Here is a 22,916-nt window from a genome sequence, read left to right as displayed (position 1 = left end):
TCCCATAGCCCTTCTCTGCTTGACCCTGTCATTGGAGGTGCGGTAACTGGCAACCAGAGACGGGGCCTTCTTGGTGGTGGGACTCAGATTGCAGAATGCTCTCCCCAGAGAATCTCGCCTGGTACTTACTCTGTGCTAGGCAAAGCCCTCCCCCCCCCCCGCTTAAGGATGCTCATTAGGTGTGTTGAGAAAACTCGATGAAAAAGATGTAATTGTGTGTTTGATGACATCAAGACAATTTTTGCGGCATGTTTTTGTAGTATGGAATCACGTGACTGCTTTTCGGGGGGCAGCATTCTACTGATGCTTGCAGGGGGGGTAGATATGCAAAAATAACTGAAAACTGTGCTAATCTGCACATGCTCCAGTTCCAGAATTAACTGTATCAAATCTCCAAGTTAAACCTTAATGAATGGGGAATGGGAGTGTAGCACCAAAACAGGAAAGGGATGGAATTAATGGGATTCCATTTATCCACTGTTTTGTCAGGTTACAGATCTCTTAGTGGATGAATCCAGTTTCACGGGGGAAGCAGAGCCCTGCAGCAAGAATGATGGCATCTTAGCAGAAGCTGGAGACCTGATGACCCTCACCAATGTTGCATTCATGGGAACTCTAGTACGATACGGCAAAGGCAAAGTGAGTGGTAAATAACCTCCTTTCACTAGCTGTAAGTAGCCCATCATTAGGCAATTATTCATAAGCTTGTTGTATGTACTGGCAGCAGCAAATCTAAACCTGTGTGCTCCTGATTTTTTCCATGCAGTTACAATCCGGCACTTTGCAAAGGCGCACACACAAAAACAACAAATTCAAGTCATGCCCATAACAAAGGAAGTCATGTGACATGAGAATACTGGCCCACCTGTCAAAGTAGCCCATTAGGGATTGGCTGTTCGCCTATATGGCTAATATCAGCTTTGTGGAGCTGTTTAAGGCCACATTCATACCATACATTTAAAGCGATATGATACCACTTTAAACAATCGTGGCTTCACACAAAGAGGAGCTGCAGTTTGTTAAGGATGCTGAGAGTTGTTTGGAGATCCCCTATTCCCCACCCCTACAGAACTACAAGCCCTCTTCGCAAGGAACTCTGGGAAATAGCAGTTCTGTGAGGGAAATAGGGACTTCCTAACCCAGACTTCCTCTTTAACTATTAAGGAGCTATCATCACTCGAAAGCTACAGATCATCTTCCTGACTTTGCATCTCTTGTAATGCAAAAGAGGTGTGTGTGTGTGTGTGTGTGTGTGTGTAGTAAACCAAGCTTTAACTATGGTTTATTGACTGTGGTTAACATAAATCATGGCTTGGCATTATGTACAAACCAGGTCGTTGTGTCTCCAGCTGTCATTCAGGGGAAAGTTTTTCAACTCTGGGGAATACCATCAAAATCTAAGAAAAAAGGCAACTTATTCTTTGCATTCTTCTGCTTGTTCAGGGCATTGTCATTGGAACAGGTGAAAACTCACAGTTTGGGGAGGTATTCAAAATGATGCAAGAAGAAGAGGTGAGAAGGGGTCCAGGGGAAAGTGGACCAAGTTCTTAGTAGGGGAACATCCAGAGGGTTCTATTTCAAGAGGGTTTTTCTTTCTTCCCTTTGCTGTCAATTAATGCATCAAGACCCCCAAGACTCCACTACAGAAAAACATGGACAAACTGGGGAAACAGCTTACTCTCATTTCATTTGGCATCATTGGTGAGTTTTGCGAAATACTTTATTCCCCCCCCCCTTAATGACCTACTGCCTGTTTTAAGAACTAGCTCCTGCTTATCAGAAGGGACCATCATTTTGGGAGAGACTCGCTATGTGTGTAGCAGGGACAGGGAAGAAATTTGGCTCAGTTCAGATTTCAAGGCAAAGTTACTTAATCTGTGCAACATGCGAACTGAAACACAGCTGTCCTCCAAAATTCACAGCTCTCTGAATTTTGCAGTGCAGTTCTCTAGCCAAGTCATGTGTACAAAAATGCAGGTTCGAGGGCAAATTATCCATATGATGGTGAAATAACCTGGTTTTTAAATTATTATTTGGGTGAAATTGCTTGCAAAAATACATACCGTACCTTAGGCAAAATTGCATTTTAAAATGTGTACGTGAAGAGAGATTTGCGCCACAGTGCTGAGGACTTTAGAAACAAAGAAGCCCCAAACTGGTGCAGAAATGTGGAGAACCAAAATTAAGGCTGAAAAAATGAGAAAAAACAAAATGGACAGTTTCACCCATTCCTAGAGTATAGATTTGTACAGTAGAAGCCTAGAGTTAGGCTGAGCAAATGTGACTGACCTGAGGTCCCAACACACTAACCCAGGGTTTCCCAAACGTTGGTCTCCAGCTGTTTTTGGACTACAACTCCCATCTAGCATGACCAGTAGTCAGGGATGATGGGAACTGTAGTCCTAAAACAGCTGGAGACCCAAGTTTGGGAAACCCTTCTCTAACCACTACACCACATTGAACTTAGTTTGTACCCTTCTCCTTGTGCATACTTTGAGTATTTTCATGTTCACGTATGTACCTGAACACGCCTGTGGTGCCATCAAGATAGCTTCTGTTCTTTCCTCTCCCCTCTCCTGCAAGGTTTACTTATGCTGATTGGCTGGCTGCAGGGGAAGCATCTTCTTGGCATGTTCACCATTGGAGTGAGGTAAGAGCTGGAAGGACATTTTATTGTCACAGTAGAAGAACAGAGTAGAATGCAAACATGCTGATCAAAAACATTCTGTGTGTATATTTCCTGCCTATCTCTAGATTGAACAGGGGTGGGAAACCTTAGGATCTGGGGGCCAATTGTGGCTCTGCAGGCTTCGCTATCTGGCTCAATGATCCCTCCTTGGCCCTGCTTCACACCCTCCTTGAGAGTTTTTGCCTGGCTGGAATGTGCCCTTGAAGTAGGCCTCTTGCTTCTCTGGCTGGAGGATAGAGAGGGATGAGTGTAGAAACTACCCTAGAAATTACATTCATTTCTCCACCTGCATTTCCTTCTGGCCCTGCTTGTCCCTTGCATATGGCCCACGGAAAGTTGCCCAGAATGGAATTTGGCCCTTCAGCTGAAAAAGGTCCCCAAACACTGTGATAGATAGATAGACAGACAGACAGAGAGACAGACACACTATATTTCTTTTTTATTTAAATGAATTTTGATTACGTTTGATTAGGTTGTACAAACAGTGGTGGATTCTGGAAAGAGATTAGTTTGTAATCAGAGCCCTCTCCAGGTGTTTAGGAGAACATGTGAGGACTCAAACTGTGGAGGGGGCATTGCCCCATTCCCTACCCCTTAAATTCTGCCGCCTGAGGTGGCTGCTTCAATCTGTCACATGGACAGGTCAGCCCCGTAAGACAGCCAGTCTAGAAACCCAAGGAGCCCATTTTCTAGTTGCTCAGGCCTCTGAACAAGGGTGTTGAGGGGCTGTAGGCCAGCAGGAAGGCCCCTGATCTGCATGGAGGAAGCCTCAAACTCTGAACAGCAAATCTCCCCACTGCCCACTGGCAGAGGAAAGGGGGGGGCAGGGTAGTGCACTGCCCCTAGCCCCATTGGGGAGAGGGGTACCATCATGGCCACACACCCCGACACATGCTGTGCACCCTCCCACTGCGCCAGGCACCAGGCCCCCACGGGCAGTGTGCCATGCCCCCAGGACATGCGCCACACCCCTGGGATACGCGTCATGCCCCCAGGATGTGCGCCAGCCACGCCCCTGCCTGTTCTCCACCCCTGGTGCCGGAGCATGCAGCTTCGCCACTGCCACTGCCCTAAAAAAAAAAATCCATTCCACATAATGCTTTGGAAACTCCCCAACAGGGTGATTGAACTATCAGAATCTGGTGCAACCATTTTTGTCAGCTGCAATGGAGAGATAGCTCTTCAAGCAGGACAAACGGTAGCACCAGAACCCAAAAGTTTAATACCTGTAGCTGGTGAGCTTCATAAGCACTTGGGCATGTGCTGATGACGGGATGGGTGGACACAGCATCCCCACCCTTCCCCACCAATATACCTGCCACGAAACATTTGCTTCTCTCTGTACAAATATTAACCTTGCTGGCCATATCTCCCTTGTTGTTTAAAGGCTGGCATTGTACATCCTTATAGTTTGCATGGCAGGCCGCCTTCTTATCAAATGACATGTGCCATCTGTTCACGTATCTGGAAAAGGGATCCCTTGGCATCAGAGGATTGTAATGTTCGTATTACTGCCCAGCGGCACGATAAAAGCAATGTGTGGCAAAGTCGCTACAGATAAAGAGAAATGGTTGAGGACTTGGAAGGGAAAAGGTTTAGACTAGGTACAGAAAAAAGGCAGGCAAGTGTCAATGGAGGGCAGACGCTGTGGAATAAAAGTAACACTAAAGTGGACCAGCCAGAGTTGTCTTCTTTTCCTGCACAGTCCCTGCGTCCCTTAAGGGCTATGAATGTTGCCTTGCTCTGTATTCTCTTGTTCAGTGATATTTGCGCCTGAAGCATAGATCAGGGCTTTGTCAGTGGTGGCACACAGGCTGCAGAGCTCTCCACCAACAGACCATCTGGCCCCTACACTTCTGTGTTTTGATGGCAGGCAGAAAAGTATTTTCATACTAGACCAGGGATGGGAACCTCCAGCTTGTGAGCCAAATCTGACTGACTAGACCCTGGAATCCAGACCCTCTGCACTGACTGACTGATGTCTCACTTGCTCTGTTTGCAATTGCCATAGCAGGCAAAGCAAAGTGTACTGAGTGAGTGTGAGAGAAAGAGAGAGAGGATGAGAGAGAGAATGGGTTGTGCATGTCTCACTGATATAAAGTTCTGACTATTTTCTCCCAAATGAATGTGGCCCTTGGGTGGGGCAGGGGGAAAGTCCCCCACCCCTATGGTGGAAAACATTTCCTTCCTCTGTTATATATAAAAAAGCTCAGAATCATACAATACAATGAATTGGCCAGAGATTTAGGACAGAAAAAGAGAGAGTACTTCAGAGTCAACATACAAAGAAATTGGACCAGTTGGTTAAGCCCAAATGAGGCTTTGCATTCTGCATTTTGCAAAGCTGGCACCAGACTGCAAACAGCCCTGCCTCCGATGGACGTCTGCAAAGCTCCACTGGGCATAGGAACAAAGGAAGCAGCCTTCCACATGGAGTCAGATGATTGCTCCATTGAGCTCAGTGTACTGTCCACACTGACTGGCAGTGGCTCTCCAGGGTGTCAGACAGGGGCCTCTCCCAGCCTTCCTTGGAGATGCCAGGGACTGGACGTGGAGCCTTCTGCAGATGCTTTACTGTCCTTCCTGCAATTGAGCCTGAAGCTCAAGTGCTGAAAGAGGCATCCAGGGCCCATGAAAAGGCAGGTCTTAATGTGTTTCAGCATCAGGGCCCTGGAGCAAGTTGATGCTTGCATATACTTCCTTACAGGAGTTAGTGAGGATGGTGGTGTGTAACACCAGTGGTAAATGATTCTGTGTGTGCAGCTTAGCGGTGGCTGCAATCCCAGAGGGCCTCCCCATCGTGGTCACGGTGACCTTAGTCCTGGGCGTCTTGAGGATGGCCAAGAAACGAGTCATTGTGAAGAAGCTGCCAATTGTAGAAACTCTAGGTAAGAGCAGCGTGCGCATCAAGGTGGGTCATGGGGTGGGTGTTAGCAAAACTGGATTTGCTAACTCTGTGGCTGATTCCACTGTCATCGTTTCCACCCGTTCATTTAATGTGAGGGAGGCATTTCCCTCTCTCATAATACTAGAATGTTGGGTATTCTAATGCAGCTAAATGTTGGAATATTCGGAGCAGACAAAAGAAAATGCTTCTGCACACATAGTTAAACTGTGGAATTCAGTCCCATAAAGGGCAGTGGTGGCCATCAGTTTGGATGGCTTTGGAAGAGCATTAGATAATTTCATGGAGGATAAGGCTACCAATGGCTACTTAGCATGGTGGTTCTACCTCCACTGTTGGAAACAGTATATGCTCTAGATTCCAGTTTTCAGGGAATCACGGGTGCAGGGGGTGTTGTGGCACTGAGATCCTGCTTGCAGGCTTCCCATGGTCATCTGCTGTTGGAGTAGATTGGCCTTTGGTTTAATCCAGCAGGTCTCTTCTTAGGTTCTTATCCAGCACATGTGAATGCTTAGCAGCACGCACACACACACATGCCTGTGAGCGCAACCTCTGTTCTGACAAATCCTCTCTTCTCCTCAGGCTGTTGCAATGTTATCTGCTCTGATAAGACCGGGACCTTGACAGCCAATGAAATGACTGTCACTCAGCTCGTCACCTCAGATGGATTCAAGGCAGAGGTACAGTCAGCAAATGTGGGGTTTGGACAAAGTTGTCAGTTGTAATACAAGACAACTCTGAACCTATAAGCCTCCTTGGTTGATAGCACTCTGAGCTTGTCTTTTTATAAGATGACAAGGGTAGTGATGTGCTTTTAAACGGTTTCAGTGCTGTTTTAAGTAGGGTTACTTATTTGTTTTTGGTTGCTTTTTTTAAGAAAATACTTTCATTTGTCATGTGTTTTCAGTTGCCTGTGATTTATGCTGTGAAATGTCTTGGGTCCTGCATCAGGAGAGAGGCAGAATATAAAATAAATAAAATGAATATTAATCTGATTTATTTGTTGCCTAATTTAAAACATCTCTAGTAACTGACATACATAATTTAAAACAACCATCAAGCTTAATAATAAAGCACACAGAAAGAGCAATAAGCATCATAATAATAATCTACTCTCAAATGCTTGAGGGAACAATCATGCCTTAATATGGCACCCAAAGGATGTTAATGTCAGTACCAGACGGGCCTTGATAAGGAAAGTATTCCATAGATGGGGAGCCCAAAACTGGAAGAAAAAACCCTCTCCCTTATTATCACTCATAAACCTATAATTTCACTTCCAGTGGGCTACTGATTCACTTTGCCAATTAACTTCAATCCGTAAATGCCAGTATTTCTGCCCGCTTTCCTTAAGATATCCGTGTCTCCAAATGTACCCTCCTCTTTCCGACATTAAATAATGTCAGCTGGCCATAGAGTTGGGTCTCCTCTGCAGGTGTCTTCTGTTCTTCCAGGTGAGCGGGGTTGGGTACAACAGAGAAGGAGATGTGTGTCTCTTACCCTCCAGAGAAGTCATCAAAGAATTTTCAAACATCTCTGTGGGGAAATTAGTGGAGGTAAGTTATTTGCCGGGGCTATTATTATTTCGTAGGAGGAAAAGAGTAGACATGATGGGCTAAACAACCAATGTGAAAGGACTTACGGTGTTGATGGAACAGGGGTGGGCAACCTTTTGACTGCTAAGGGCAATCGTGCCTCAGCAGTAACTGGGGTGGTAGGTGGGACTCAAAGTAGGTAGGACCATCCCTTCTCTCTCTCTCTCTCTCTCTCTCTCTCTGACTCCCCTTTCTCTCCCTACCCACTGAACTGATACAGAACAGACAGCTCACTCTTGGCAGATGTCTAACCTGATCACTTGCAGAGGACTTTGGAATTTAAGCCAAGGGTCCAAAGGTTTCCTACCCCGGCCCAAAAGATGGCACCACAGACTTCAAACCAATCCTTGCTTGTATTGCACGCCACCCCAATCTCTGAACGATGAGAGATTATGGGAGTTCCAGGTGTTTATCCAGGGTTTGTGTTTCTTTTGGAATGAGGCATAGTGGAGACCGGAGTGTCTTTATTATATGTGGATTATTTATACATATATACAAGCTGAGTGTATGCTGGAGGGGTTCACAGCATTAACACCCCAAGAGGGCCTTTCTTCCTCCCTTAGCCAGTGTCTTAGATTCTAACAGAATCTCTCTTTTCCTCTCTCCAGCTTTTCTTCTAGCTCACATCACTCCAAACTCTCTGCTCTCAACTCTATCTTTGTCTTTCTAACTACCCACGAATAGGGGGGGCACCCATTACCATCTCACACAGATCCACTTCCTTTGTTCCCTTAATGGCCCATCACCCAGGCAGGCTATCAGCCTGCCTTACAACACTTGCTGGAGCCAGAGGTTAGAAGTGTCTCTGCATGCAGCCTACTCAACCCAGCCCCCCAAACTCATCACACTTGCAGCCGAGCAATCTCTGAGCCCAGGGCTTAAGCATAACAGTCATTTGATTCATTTCCCCAACAAATGACACAAAGAAGCAAATCTCTTTCAGGCTGGCTGTGTTGCCAACAATGCAATCATCAGGAAGACGACTGTGATGGGGCAGCCGACTGAAGGGGCTCTGATAGCCCTGGCAATGAAGGTAGGGTGGCTGTTGCAGGCCCCGGGTGCTTATTAAGTTTTAGATTTAATCGGCTCTGTTTAATTTGCAACGGCTTAGCAAGGTTGCCAAAAAATGAAGGTAGGATTTAGTCTTCAACTGATCCGGTAAGGTATCTCACCATGGTTGCCAAAAATGAGAGAGAGAATTTAGCATTCAGCCGATCTGCCCATTTATCAACAGCAGAATTGAAGCAGAATTATAGTATTATAAACCCAAGGCAGCCAGAGAGCAACCTGACTTAGTGATCTTGGCAGTGATCCTGAAAACTCAATAAGTGTAAGGAAATGTGCCCAGTGGAAATATTTACTGTATTTTTCCGTGTATAAGACTAGGTTTTTTTCCTTAAAAAATGTCAAAAATTAGGGGGCATCTTATACTCTCAGCCATCTCCCCCCATTTTATTCAATCTGAGTCCCCCAAAATAAAAGGTAAAGGGACCCCTGACAGTTACATCTAGTCACGGACGACTCTGGGGTTGCAGCGCTCATCTCGCTTTACTGGCCGAGGGAGCCGACGTATGTCCTCAGACAGTTTTTCCGGGTCATGTGGCCAGCATGACTAAGCTGCTTTTGGCGAACCAGAGCAGTGCATGGAAACGCCGTTTACCTTCCTTCTGGAGCGGTACCTATTTACTTGCACTTTGATGTGCTTTCAAGCTGCTAGGTTGGCAGGAGCAGGGACCGAGCAATGGGAGCTCACCCCATTACGGGGATTCAAATCGCCAACCTTCCGATCGGCAAGCCCTAGGCTCTGTGGTTTAGACCACAGCGCCACCTGCATCCCCCAAAATAGGGGGCGTCTTATAGACAGAAAAATACAGTATTCTAACCACCTTCTTGGACCATGTCGCAAAGTAAAAATGGTTTCCCTTCCTCTCCTTGATATAGGTGTTGCATTGGGCAAGCTGGTATCCTTAGGGACACTCCTTTGTTAAGTGGAAGAGTGACTGATAGCCTGGGATGGTTGGGTGGCGGCAGTGGTGTAGCTAACTGCTCAGGCGCCTGGGGTGGCGTGCATGCCCTGCACCCAGAGGTGGGGTGAACTGCCCATGGGACGGAGCAAGCCGGAGCAGGGTGTGCTGCATGGAGCCTCGCTGCCACCTCCCCCTCAGCTGTAGGGGGCTGAGGGGGCGGCGGCAGGCAGATGCAAACCCCACTCTGCTGTTTCGGGCAGCACAGAGCCTGAAGGCACCCAAGCCACTGCTTCACTCCCAGGACAGACACATGACTCGGGCACCCTGCAGGCCCTGCAGTGTGTGGCGTCCAGTGCCCCCCGCCTCCCCTAGCTACACCTCTGGGTGATGGTTCAATCAAGGGGATAGGAAATGGTCTCTTGAAAGCTGGAGATCCCTCTAGAGTGTTTTGAAGGAAACAGATGGGGAGGATACCTCCGTCCCATGGGGGAGGTTGCCCCAAGCCTCTAGGTCTGCCCCTTGGCTCAGTCTGGGCCAACCAGATTTGTATGGGAAGCCTGCAAGCAGGGACTGATCGCAACAGCAGCTTTCTCCACTTACGATTCCCAGAACCTGGGGTTCATGCCTCCAACAGTGGAAGTAGAACACAGCTGTTGTTGAGGGTCAAATGTTTGCCATCCCCTGTTCATTTGTAATAAAGCAAATATTGCAAGATCACCAAAAGCTTCCACTGACCCCTCTCTGGAAAGGAAAGTGGCAAAACAGGTCATAATGTCCTGAGAACTTCTTACCATGTGGCAAATGGGAAGCATGCAACTGTATTTAAATATTGCCTGAGTCACACTTCAAAAACATCAGAACTTGGAAGCCCAAGATACTGCCTTAAACCAAGTAAAACCATTGCCCCATCTAGCTCAGTATTGTCTGCACTGACTGGCAGCAGCCCTTCAGGGTTTCAACATTAACGTTCAGCATATGAAAACCTGTCAGATTTCAATGCTCATGTATGTATAGAATTATTAAGTGCTAAAGCCCTGGTCCTCTCTCTCCACGCCCCCCCCTTTTTTAGATGGAACTGAGTGATATAAAAGACATCTATATAAGGAAGAAGGAGATCCCATTTAGCTCAGAGCAGAAATGGATGGCAGTCAAATGTGCTCTGAAAAACCAGGTAAAAGCAAGCAACTTGTTTTTTGTTATCTGTGATTATTTTTTTAAAAAGATAAAGAATAATGATACGCCACTGGAATCAAGTTGCGATCAGTCAGTACACATTACATTTTTATCCCACTCTCTCACCCTCATTCACTCACCCCCGTTTTACTCTCACAAGAAGCCTGTGAAGGTGCTTAGACTCAGAGAAATTGGAGTACCTGTCCCAGGATTACCCTATGAACATCATAAGGCTGAGAGTGCATTTGAACCTGTGTGTCTCTTCCATCCAAGTCCAGCATTCTAATTACACATGGTGTGGTGTTGATGGTTGGAAATCATCAACCTGTCTGTTTTTCTGTGTGTTATGTCACTCTAAAAAACTCCATAGACATTTTTACAATAGGTGCAACAGACCAGATTCACACCAGGCATTTAAAGCACTATGATACAAAGAATTCTGGGAGTTGTAGCTCATTAAGGGTGCTGAGAGCTGTTAAAATACCCCTCACAGAGCTAAGATTGCCAGAGTTCCTTGTTAAAAGGGATTGATTGTTAAACCACTCGGCAGATTGTAGCTCTGAAAGGGGAATATGTAGATCTAGAAAATGCAGTGGTACCTCGGGTTACATACACTTCAGGTTACATACGCTTCAGGTTACAGACTCCGCTAACCCAGAAATAGTACCTCGGGTTAAGAACTTTGCTTCAGGATGAGAACAGAAATCGTGCAGCGGTAGTGCGGCAGCAGTGGGCGGCCCCATTAGCTAAAGTGGTGCTTCAGGTTAAGAACAGTTTCAGGTTAAGAACGGACCTCTGGAATGAATTAAGTACGTAACCAGAGGTACCACTGTGGTAAAGGTAAAGGGACCCCTGACCATTAGGTCCAGTCGTGACCGACTCTGGGGTTGCAGCGCTCATCTCGCTTTATTGGCCAAGGGAGCTGGTGTACAGCTTCTGGGTCATGTGGCCAGCATGACTAAGCCACTTCTGGTGAGCCAGAGCAGCGCACGGAAACGCCGTTTACCTTCCCGACAGAGAGGTACCTATTTATCTACTTGCACTTTGACGTGCTTTTGAACTGCTAGGTTGGCAGGAGCAGGGACCGAGCAACGGGAGCTCACCCCGTCGCGGGGATTCGAACCGCTGACCTTCTGATCGGCAAGTCCTAGGCTCTGTGGTTTAATCCAACAGCGCCACCCGCATCCCTACCACTGTGGTAGAACTAGGCAAAACATAACACACGGAGATTTGTTGTGATGAGAGATGTTGTGATCGATCGATCTCTCTCTCTCTCTCTCTGTCCCAACCTGAGGGTGCTGAGGACAGATCTCAGGACTTTCTGCATGCAAAGAAGATGCTCTACCACTAGGCTATGGCCCTTCCTCAATTGTTCTTTTCCTCTTTTCATAGGGGCAAGAAGAAGTCTACTTCATGAAGGGGGCCTTTGAAGAAGTGATGCAGCATTGCACCATGTATAACAGTGGTGGCATCTCCCTCCCAATGACACCGCAGCAGAAGTCCGTCTATGTTCAGGAAGAGAAGCACATGGGATCACTTGGCCTGAGGGGTCAGTTCATGGCTGTACCTCATCCCACCCCTATGCTTGCTTGAGTCTTGTGTGGGTTGACAAGCTGGGCATCTGGACTGCATCCCTTCCAGCTTGTTATTCCACACACACAAACACCAGGCACCTGAATGCTGAAGGACAGAGGAAGCTGCCGTATGCCATGTCAGACCCTTGGCCCCTCTGGCTCAGAACGGTTGACACTGACCAACCATGCGTCTTCAAGAGCCATCAGTATCATCCTTACATTCTTCTGGGTCTCAAGGCAGATCACAAAAATTAAATACAGATAAAACACACATAGCTAAGAACATGTCATGGTTAAAAAGCAATTGAACAATGTGGGTGGAACCATAGTACTAGGAGCTATTTTCTTAAAAGCAGTCAGTTCCCCAAAGGCAGAAGGACAACAAGGTGGGACCTGGCCAAGCTTCTTTAGGAAGGGCATTCCAAGCCTGAGACCAGCCACTGAGAAGGCCCTCTCCCACGTTCCCATGCCTGTGAGGGTGGCAGGACTGAGAGAAGGGCCTCTGCTTAAGATCTCAGAGTCCAGGCAGGTCTGTATGGGAGAATTTGGTCCTTCAGATTGTTGTTGTTTAGTCATTTAGTCATGTCCGACTCTTCGTGACCCCATGGACCAGAGCACGCCAGGCAGTCCTGTCTTCCACTGCCTCCCGTAGTTTGGTCAGACTCATGTTTGTAGCTTCGAGAACACTGTCCAACCATCTCGTCCTCTGTTGTCCCCTTCTTCTTCAGATAGTCTGGACCTAAGCCATCTGGGACATTTGCAGCCTCACACAGAGTTGCTGGAGGTTGGACCATTTTCCCCTGAGCCACAGCCCAACCACATTGCCACCTGGAGCCTGTACCGCTACACTATGCCTTCCTACCTTATGCTGCTGTGTAGCTTCTGCCCATTCCAGAAACACCCGGGGAACACACAAACCCCTCTCACTTGGGCTTATAAGAACCAAGCACTTCTTGACTTGGTGTATTTTCATGCTTGTGTTCTTTTAGCTTAGGAGTAGCCAACCTGATGCCTTCCAGATATTGTTGGCCTGCATGCTCATCATCCATGGCCATTGACCATTTTGGCTGAGGCTGACGTATGTTGTAGTCCAACCACATCTGGAGCTTTTGTATACAGAGTCAGACCATTGGTCCATCTAGCTCAGTATCATCTTCTACACAGACTGGCACTGTCCGTCATGAGTCACTCTAAGCCCTACCTGGGGATGTTGGGGAGAGAACCTTGGACCTTCTGCAGATTCTCTACCACTGAGCTATGCCTCTTTCACTTTCTGAGTGGCAGCGTGAAATAACCTGGTCTGTTGTCACTTTCTCTGCTCCTTCTTAGTGCTTGCCCTGGCTTCCGGTCCAGAACTGGGCAAGCTGACATTTTTAGGTCTTGTGGGAATCATCGACCCTCCAAGGCATGGAGTGAAGGAAGCTGTTCGAGTCCTCATTGAGTCGGGTGTTTCGGTGAAAATGATAACTGGAGATGCCTTGGAAACAGCCCTCGCTATTGGTGAGCAAGATAAACCGTGCCACCTTCTTGCAACATTTTGAGCTTAGGGCTTTAGAGAAAGGACAAGTAAAGGAGGGAGACGTGAAAGAGGTGTATAAAATTGTGCACAAAGGAGAGAAAGCAGCTAGTGGGGAGTTGGTTGTTTTCTTTTGCCCTCTCTTATAATACCAGCAGGGACCCGGGTGGTGCTGTGATCTAAACCACTGAGCCTTGGGCTTGCCGATCAGAAGGTCGGCAGTTCAAATCCCCGCAACGGGGTGAGCTCCTGTTGCTCGGTCCCTGCTCCTGCCAACCTAGCAATTCGAAAGCACGTCAAAGTGCAAGTAGATAAATAGGTAGCGCTCCGGCGGGAAGGTAAACAGCTTTTCCATGCGCTGCTCTGGTTCACCAGAAGTGGCTTAGTCATGCTGGCCACATGACCCGGAAGCTGTACACTGGCTCCCTCAGCCAATAAAGTGAGATGAGCACCACAACCCCGGAGTTGTCCGCGACTGGACCTAACGGTCAGGGGTCCCTTTACCTTTATAATACCAGAACTCAGGGCCATTCAATGAAGCCGAAGGCAAAAGGAAGGCCTTATCTACACAGCATGTAGTTAAATGATCGAAATTGCTCCCACAGAAAGTAGTGGTAGCCACTAACTGAGATGGCTTTAAAGGAGAATTCATGGAGGATAACACTACCAGTGCCAGCTAGTCTCAATGGCTATGTTCTTCCTCCACTGTCAGAGGCAATGAGCTTCTAAATACCAGTCGCTGGTGAGCTCAAGTGTTGTGGATGCTGTTACACTCAGGTTCTGTTTACAGACTTCAAAAGGCATCTTGTCATCCACTGTGAGAACAGGGTACTGGACTCAATGGGCCATTGACCCAGCAGGCCTTTTCTTATGTTCTGCTTACACTGAAGCACAATTCATTGTATCGCGCTGAACATCGCAGCCGATTATCTCTACTTCCCATTTCCCTTCTTGCTGTACACTTTTTTTTGTATCAGATATCTGCCTCTGCTCCCACGAGGCTGGATTTGCCTTTGGCTGTTCAAGATGCTCCAGCGGCAAGGCTAGGTGACAACTTTGTGACCTAGAAATAGACTTTGGTGGAATGTTTCTGTCAGAGTTACCAGAAATCCCTTGTCAAATGCCGTCTCTGCCTCAATTGGGATGGTCAGCCATATCCTTTCCCTTTCCTTCATAGGACGAAATATCGGCCTCTGCAATGGGAAAATGAAAGCTATGTCTGGGGAGGAACTGGAGAACACCACAGAATCAGCACTATCATCAACCGTCAAAAATGTAATGGCGCTTTGAAGGGGTTCCAAAACGCATGGTGTGTGCTCATTCTTAAAACCCCAGCCATCTCACATAGATCTGCTTTCTCTCTCTCTCTCCTCATCATCCAGGTTTCCATCTTCTTCCGAACAAGTCCAAAACACAAACTTAAAATCATAAAGGTATCTGCTGACCCCAAACAAGCCACAAGTCTGTCCCTTTACCGGAGAAGCTAGTTCTGATTTCTGCACCATGGCGGTCACTACTTTGCTTCTGATTTGCCCACTTCTGTTCAAATTACCATTTTCCTTCTACAGCTTCTCTTTTCCTGCAACTCGTTCTGGGAATCATTCTCTGCTGGTTCTTTGCCGTAGATAAGGGAGTCGGGGAATCACTTTCTATAAAGCAGAACTGAAGCGGCAATTGCAAATCAAGGTGTATCTTCCTTGCCTTTCAATGCTCAGAACTACATCTTCTAGCAATAACCACCACAAAATACAGCTGGAAAAGTCCAGTTTCTGGATCTATTGGTTTAGGCCAAGCTTCCCCCAATCCAGTGCCCTCTGGATGCTTTGGACTACAATCCCCATAATCCCTGAGAATGGCCACACTGGCTGGAGCTAAGGGGTGATGTAGCCCAGTAACACCTGAAGAACAACTGGCAGGGAAAAGGCTGCACCTAGGCAGTGAATTACATCATTATTATTTATTAAACTTATTACCGGTAGTTGCTTTTTTTAAAAAATAGCCAGTGGAAATGCATTCAATGTTTCCTGAAACTATCTGTGCATTTCCCCCTACTCTTCCACATCCCTTTGTCTCACGAAGGGGAGAAATGAGCCCTGCCTTTCTCTCTGTTTTGGTGGTTGCTGCTCCTGTTGGTTGACATTGGTACAATTGTCTAGCCAAGCACAGTCACTTCTCACTTGCTGTGATCTTCGAGGGTTGGGTGATTTGCTGATTTGTCACTTTGGTCATGTATTGTAAAGATCATGAAAGTGGTAATCAGGTGTAGGCATGTCTTCATTTAAGTGAGCCTCTGTAAGCACCCTGATTGGCTGACCTGGGACTATTACAGGCAGCATAAAAAAAATGTGTGCCCTGATTGGCTGGTCTGGAATTTTTCCTGGCAACATTCAACACTTCTTGATATTATTGGTTGGGTTTGATCCTGCTGATCACATTTGCATGAAGATGCATCCTTAAATTAAAACTGATTGCATGAGCAAAATAACACCTAATAAAAGCTTGTTTCTTAACCAATCCCCATTTATCCTTTCAGCTAGAATTGTTAATTCCCACTGCTGCTGAAAGACCAAATTCTAAATGGCTAATCTCTCCAGATTGTCTTCCTGTGTACTGCATTTTGTTTTTTTGTTTTTAATTTACTTTTTTTTCTTTATTGAAAGTTAGAAAACTACTGCGTTTGACATTTTATATTCTGGAGAAGCCAAGATCATACCACATAGATACGTGCTGAATTTTGTATCCATTTGCCACTTTCACAGGCTTTGCAACAGACTGGTGCCATTGTGGGGATGACGGGAGATGGAGTGAATGACGCAGTGGCTCTGAAATCTGCTGATATTGGGGTTGCAATGGGGCAGGCGGGCACAGATGTCAGCAAGGAGGCGGCAAACATGATCCTTGTCGATGACGACTTCTCAACCATCATGTAGGTGGCTCTTAAGAGGCACATCGGACATCCCAGCATCTCTCATCTTGCTCTGGCTTCTACATTGGTTTCAGCAGGGGAAGCTGATTTATTCATTCACTATATTTATGAGACACCTCCAAAAATAAGTTCTCTGGAAGAAGAGTGCAAAACATTAGCAACAAAACCACAAGCAACAGCATTCTAACCTGAAAACAGAACCAGGATGATAAAACATGACATACAGCACAGAACACAAACAGCCTCCGTCCTGGACCTGCTATTGTTGTTTTTTGGCTGGATGGAGGGGCTGGATTGTGGCAAGATGAGGGCTATGCGCACATGCTGGTAGGACCCCTAGAATGACCATCAATATCAAAAGCATGGTTGGTGGTCCAAAGAATGAGAGTCTTTTCTGTGGCTGCTCCCATCTTTCTCAAGAGAGGTTAGCTTGGCTCCCTCCTCGTTATCTTCCCACCAGCATTTCAGGAAATGACGTCATTGCCCCTGCTGTGAAATACGTGGTGCCAATTCATCTTTGCCTCACTGGTTGTTCTGCACTTAGGGCTAATCCAGACTCCCTTTTGTGCTGTGTTTCTAGGCACATGTCAACACTTTAAAGCTCCCTGTCCAAGCACTACCACCACGACCCTCTGGCACTTTCTCTTTACCTCTGAATCGGAACAAATGGCAGTCCATGGAAACCCCAAATTGCTGTTTCTTCCAATTCAGTGTTAAAGAGCAGATTTTCCTGGGGAAAGCAGCAAGGAGAAAAAGTTGCTGAGACATAGAGCTTGAAACCATGGACCTGGCTGTGCTTAGAAACAAAGTGTGGATGAGCACTTTCAGCAGCACTGGCAGTTCCTGCTTCCCCCAAAATCCAGAGCTTGGTTGTCCCATAAATGGATATCAGTTTACACACTATTCCTTTTTCCTCAACAGGAGTGCAATCGAGGAAGGGAAGGGCATCTTTTACAACATTAAAAATTTTGTTCGGTTTCAGCTCAGCACGTAAGTCGTTCTTAACTTAAACCCAGGGGTGGAGGAAGGGGGATTCAGTGGGTGCGGACTGCCCCAGGTGTCATCACTGAGGAGGGTGACAAAATGCCAGGTGGCACTCACTGCAGAGCCAGTAGCATGTCCGAGCCACGCGTCCCTCCTGGAGTGACGTGGTGGCTTGGGAGCCCGCAGGCTCCATGCTGCCCCAAATGGTCCGCCCGCCGCCTCCCCCTCAGCTGTAGGGTGGCTGAGTGGGAGGAGGCAGGCAGACTCCTTGGAGGCCCCATAGAGCGTCCTGCCCCTATGGGCACCACACCGCCCTGGGTGCCCAAGTGGCTTCCTCCGCCACTGCTTAAACCACATAAGAATCAACCACCATCGGGGCCACAGAATATCCATGAAGACTTAACTCACTCACTCTTTGTGTTCACGGCAGGAGTATCTCGGCACTGAGTTTGATCGCTCTGTCAACAGTCTTCAATTTGCCAAACCCGCTCAATGCTATGCAAATCCTGTGGATCAATATCATAATGGATGGGCCCCCAGCACAAAGGTGAGGACACAGGAAGATTGGCGGGGGGGGCAGGATTCACACTGGAAGCCTTCACAATTCTCTTCTAAAATATTTAAGGTTCTTGGGAGAGCACCTCACTGCAGATTTACCTCTCCGACAGCTCTGACATCAGGAGAAGGAGATCCAACATTGGAGACTCTGTCTCTGATGGCACTGGCTTCTCTGCTGCCCTGGACCAAGAAACCTTGGAGGTCTAGTGGTAGGGCCAAAATTTGGTTTGTGTGTGTGTGTGTTAGAAAGTAGCTTGGTTCCAATCAGGAAAAGGATGCTGGAGATCAGGCAATGTTGTTGGACCAGAGACAAACCATTTGGACCAGTGAGTGGGTTCTGAGGTGGACATTTGGACTTGGTGGGTAAGGACTGGCTTTTGGGAATCAGCTTGCTGTCTGGGCTGACAGTGCTGTAGCCCAACTGATGTCCTTGAGTCACAGAGCTCTGAGATTCCAGAGGAAACAGAATGGTCAGTACAGGCCGTTTACTGAATACTTTACATTGTGGTTTCCTTGTGCAAGTTGCAAATTTATTCCCAGAAAAATAAAATAACTAATGAATCTGTGCTAATAAAACAATGGCTTGGGTTTTTTGTGTTTTTTCTTTTCTGGGCCTGGCAAACAGTTTGGGTGTTGAACCGGTGGACAAAGATGCCATCAAGCAACCTCCAAGGAGCATCACCGATACGATTCTCAGCAGGTCTCTGATTCTGAAGATCTTCCTGTCAGCCACCGTTATAATCAGTGGAACCATGTTTGTCTTTTGGAAAGAGGTGAGAAAGAGGATGTGGCACTTGCACCTGTGCTCCAAACAAGCAGTAACTAAGGGCACATTCACACCATACATTTAAAGCACTATGGTAACACTTTCAACAGTCACAGTTCCCCCATCCCCCCCCCCAAATTCTGGGAGCTGAATTTGTTTAAAGTGTTTAAAGTGTTGCGAGTTGTTAGGACGCTCCCTATTCCCCTCCCAGGGCTACCAGGGCTCCCTTTGTTAGAGGGACTTTTTAACCCACTCTGGGAATAAATCTCTTTGCAGAGTACTGTTGATTTTAATCATCTTTTGAAAGTGTTTAAATACCTCTTTTAAAAAGTGCTTTTAATTGATAATTTTAGCATGTGACTTTAGTGTAAGCCACTTTATTACAAACAAGCGGTGCATAAATTTGGTTATAACAAAAGAAGCATTTTTAAAAGAGAATAAGACAAGGCTGTCAAGGGTTACTAGTCATGATGGTTGCAGTACCTCCAGTATGAGAGGCAGTGATTCCTCCAAATATCAGTGGCTGGGATTCACAGGTGGGTGGAGTGCAGCTCAAGCCATGCTTTGGGGCTTTCCTTAGCTATCTGGCTGGCCACTGTGAGAATAGGATGCTAAACTAGATGGGTCTGACCCAGCAGGGTTTTTCTTCTGTTATAGATATCTCTTCCAATCATATGTCTTTCACCCTTGTAAGAAAACAGCACACACTGCAAATCAAAATCATAAGGTTGCAGTAAGACTGGGCTACAGAACACTCCTTCTCTTCTTTTTTCGCCTGGCTTCTAATTATTTCCCTGTAGCCCATCAATCATCGCATATAGATTTAAGGCTGCTTGGCACTGCAGGGCCTTCTAATCTTCCCTCGAAAAAAGAAGAAAGGCCAGCTTTCAAGGTGACTGTGACTTTACAAACAAAGGGCTCATTGTAAGATGGGAGGGCTGACTTTGCGCATTCTCCAAACAGCCACACTCCCTCCCTCGTCTCTCTTACGACTGACTTTTCTCACTTGCGTTTTTTCAGATCCCGGAAAGTGGCATAACGCCACGGACCACAACAATGACTTTCACTTGCTTTGTGTTCTTTGACCTCTTCAACGCCCTGACATGTCGTTCCCAGGTGAGAGGGTTGTTGGTCGCTAAGCCCAAAGAGGGTGTGTCTGTCAGGAAAAGAAGATGCCCTATTATTTATGCTTAAAGTGTTAGTAAAGGGAACTCCTCCTCTCAAGCCAAGGGACGGACATCTTTTTTAAAAAAATAATGATTTTTATTTGATTTTAAAGGATATAAACTTCTAACAAAATCTATTAAAAATCTGCATAATGAGATTACTCTGAATCTCATGACTCCCCTCCATCCTCCTAATGTCAATATTTACATCTGCCTATCAGTCCATTATCAACATTTTTTTATCCATCTAAATTGTCTATAGTCTTTGTTACCTTACAAGTGAGACTAAAATCCTGCTAATGTTTTCATCTGCTTACAATGGTCTCCTAAATAAATTATAAATTTCCCCCATTCTTTTTTAAAGTTCTTGCCTTCTTGGTTCCTGAGCTTTCCAGTTAATTTTGCCATTTCAGCATAGTCCATCAACTTGGTTTGCCATTCTTCCCTGTGGGGGGGGGGGACACACAGACAACATCTTAAATGGGTGGTACTAATTTCATATCAATGACAAAGAGGCTTGTAGAACCTTAATGACTAACTAATTTATTACAGCTGGGATGGGGAAACATCCAAATGTTATAGCATAGCTTGCATGGACTACATCCACTGATGAAGTATACCGTAATTACCGTACATCAAAGGTTAATCTATCTAGCAAAATTGGCTTAGAAACACCAGGATGCCTGTGTTATCAATACAACTGTTGTTGTTTTGTCAATAGACAGCCTACAGTTCACCCCAGAGTGTGGCCATACTGAGACAAAGGAAATTCACAGGGATGTAAAACTGCAATGTAAAACCAGCAAATTACAATTACTGTAATCAACATCTACCTATCACATTGGATTGAATTGGGGCAATGGATGTTCTCCATCGCTGGAAGTATTTAAGCAGAGACTGGATGGTTATCTGTCAGGGTTATTGTAATTACATCCCAATTTGCAGATCCTTCACTTGAAGATTAAGCTAGTTGACCTCCAAGATCTTTTCCAAACTCGTATTTCTATCATATGAGTTTGCCCAAAAGCTGCTTTGATAATAACAGGCTAGATTCATGAAGGAGAGATGTGTAAAGTTGGATCTATTTCCCCACCCCAATTATCATTTTTCCCCCTCCTCCAGACAAAACTGATACTAGAAATTGGTCTTTTCCGAAACCGCATGTTCCTGTATTCTGTCTTGGGGTCTATTTTGGGTCAAATGGCTGTTATTTACATCCCTCCACTACAGAAGATCTTCCAGACGGAGAATTTAGGAGCACTAGGTAAGTCTGATGACTGAAGCTCTGAAAGAGGATTGGATTTTTTCTTCCAAAAGATTTAAGTGTGTAGCTGTGGCCGACAATTATCCCATCTTTTTCAGGAGCTTGGAAGGTTGACACAATAGCAGTGGGAATATATAGGTCTTGTTAGGGGGCAGTTGCAGGGGGCGGTTTGAGGGGGAACAAGCTGAAGCTGTACTTGCCAAGGAGCCACCAGTAGCAGACTCTTAAGGTTTCATCTGTCTCACACCTGACCTCATTTGATGGCATGATGATGAGCAGAATTCTCCCCTCTGAGGCTTGGGAAACCAAATTATCCCCACCCCTCCAAACTCCCAGAACCACCTAGTTTCTTCTGAATACAAGCCCAATTGATCCCTGATTACACCCCCACCACCAAAAAAAGACATTAGTGGGAGCACTATGATCCCCCCCGACTCCTAACAGCCTTGTAATGCCCTCCATATTATCAGACTGCAACTCCCATCATTCCTGACCATTGGCAATGCTGGCTGGGGCTGATGGGAGTTGGAGTCCATTAACTGCTGGAAGACCCTGCATCGGCTGTAGTCAACCCCTCCTCCCAGGGAATTTTGGGAATTGTAGCTCTGGGAAGGGAATACGAGCCTCTTAAAAAATCCTCAGCACCTTAATAAATGACAGCTCCCATAATTCTTTGGGGAAAAGCTATGACTGTTTAATGTGAATGTGGTCCTTGCCTGTATATCAGCAACAGATTGAGTCTTTTTTTCTTCCCCTCTCTATCCTTGGTAGATTTGCTGTTCCTCGCGGCCCTGGCTTCTTCGGTTTTCTTCCTCTCTGAACTGATCAAAGTGTGTGAGAAATATTGCTGCGCCCCATCAAAGACGGACAGCAACATCCAACTAGAAGCTGTGTGACTAAAATAACTCGGACTTCCCTTGTTGTGGAATGCTGTTGGAATGGAACTGTGATCTAGGACAATTCACAGGGGACAAGTGGATCTTTTTATACAGTACCTCTCAAAATTCCAAACCATCTCTACATCCCAACCCTGTCACCCACTGATCAGATTTCTTCCGTCACCGTCCAGTCCATTGTTATAGTTTTGAAAGGCGGCTTGTGTTGCTCCCAGCTATTTCTCAGCTTACAAGAGTGTCTTCTGCAGGGCCAGAGAATGGAGCAGGAGAACCAAATGAAATAACCACAGCACCATCTTTATTTATTTAAGTTGCAATTACTTCTTTTGTTAATAAAATGTGCCTTATAGGGGCTAATATGGCGTAGTCGTTGAGAGCGCTGGACTAGGATTGAAAGCTGGGTGTGTGTGTGCAGGGAGACATAGGTTCAAATTCCCTTTGAGGTCACCAAGCAACTTTGGCCCAATTACCATGTCCAGCCTAGCCTACCTCACAGGGTTGCTGTGAGGATAAAATGAGGAGGGGGCATAGAGGACCTGTTTGCAATCCTGAGCTCCTTGGAGGGAGAGGTAGATAAGAAGAAAAACAAATAATATCAGGTAAATCTTGTTGAGATGGAAGGCTTCAGTCACACCAGGGTTCGTTTTTTTCTCCATCTCGCTGCTAGGGAAGAAGGTTCCATGTGAGACATCTATCCCAGGAATCAGTTTGGATGATACCTTGGGAGATTATGTAGTGCAACGCTGTACTGACATGGCAGCTTATTCCATTTCCCTGATGATTCCCTAACTGTTAATTTCTGCATTATATCTGAGCTTTTGCATGATGTAAAAGCCACTTCCAGGAAACTAATGGAACATAGCACATATTTATCATTCATTTCCATGTTATTTGATTCTTGGGTGGGGGAGGGGACTGTTTACACCCCCAGAAATTT

The 22,916-nt window shown here is 46.2% G+C and overlaps 1 protein-coding gene across 2 annotated transcripts in view; it reads left to right on the top strand.

The window, feature by feature from the left end:
* ATP2C2 (ATPase secretory pathway Ca2+ transporting 2) overlaps positions 1-22,341 on the top strand; it is a 39,338-nt gene extending 16,997 nt beyond the window's left edge. The window contains exons 8-27 of one of the 2 annotated variants that reach the window (XM_053400095.1): positions 490-639; positions 1,444-1,512; positions 1,626-1,701; positions 2,584-2,650; positions 5,453-5,577; positions 6,177-6,274; positions 7,049-7,150; positions 8,133-8,222; positions 10,226-10,327; positions 11,722-11,878; positions 13,233-13,403; positions 14,597-14,694; positions 14,802-14,852; positions 16,179-16,345; positions 17,267-17,335; positions 17,760-17,876; positions 18,513-18,660; positions 19,674-19,769; positions 20,942-21,083; positions 21,855-22,341. In XM_053400095.1, coding sequence (XP_053256070.1) covers positions 490-639; positions 1,444-1,512; positions 1,626-1,701; positions 2,584-2,650; positions 5,453-5,577; positions 6,177-6,274; positions 7,049-7,150; positions 8,133-8,222; positions 10,226-10,327; positions 11,722-11,878; positions 13,233-13,403; positions 14,597-14,694; positions 14,802-14,852; positions 16,179-16,345; positions 17,267-17,335; positions 17,760-17,876; positions 18,513-18,660; positions 19,674-19,769; positions 20,942-21,083; positions 21,855-21,979 — 2,220 coding nt within the window. In that variant the 3' untranslated portion in view covers positions 21,980-22,341. The remainder of the gene's footprint in view (positions 1-489; positions 640-1,443; positions 1,513-1,625; positions 1,702-2,583; positions 2,651-5,452; positions 5,578-6,176; positions 6,275-7,048; positions 7,151-8,132; positions 8,223-10,225; positions 10,328-11,721; positions 11,879-13,232; positions 13,404-14,596; positions 14,695-14,801; positions 14,853-16,178; positions 16,346-17,266; positions 17,336-17,759; positions 17,877-18,512; positions 18,661-19,673; positions 19,770-20,941; positions 21,084-21,854) is intronic. The other variant, XM_053400096.1, reaches the window with a different exon arrangement.
* Positions 22,342-22,916: the final 575 nt, after the last annotated feature.

This window comes from Podarcis raffonei, chromosome 8, assembly GCF_027172205.1.
Source record: "Podarcis raffonei isolate rPodRaf1 chromosome 8, rPodRaf1.pri, whole genome shotgun sequence".
Lineage (NCBI taxonomy): Eukaryota > Metazoa > Chordata > Lepidosauria > Squamata > Lacertidae > Podarcis > Podarcis raffonei.
This window is presented reverse-complemented; position numbering and strand designations above follow the sequence as displayed.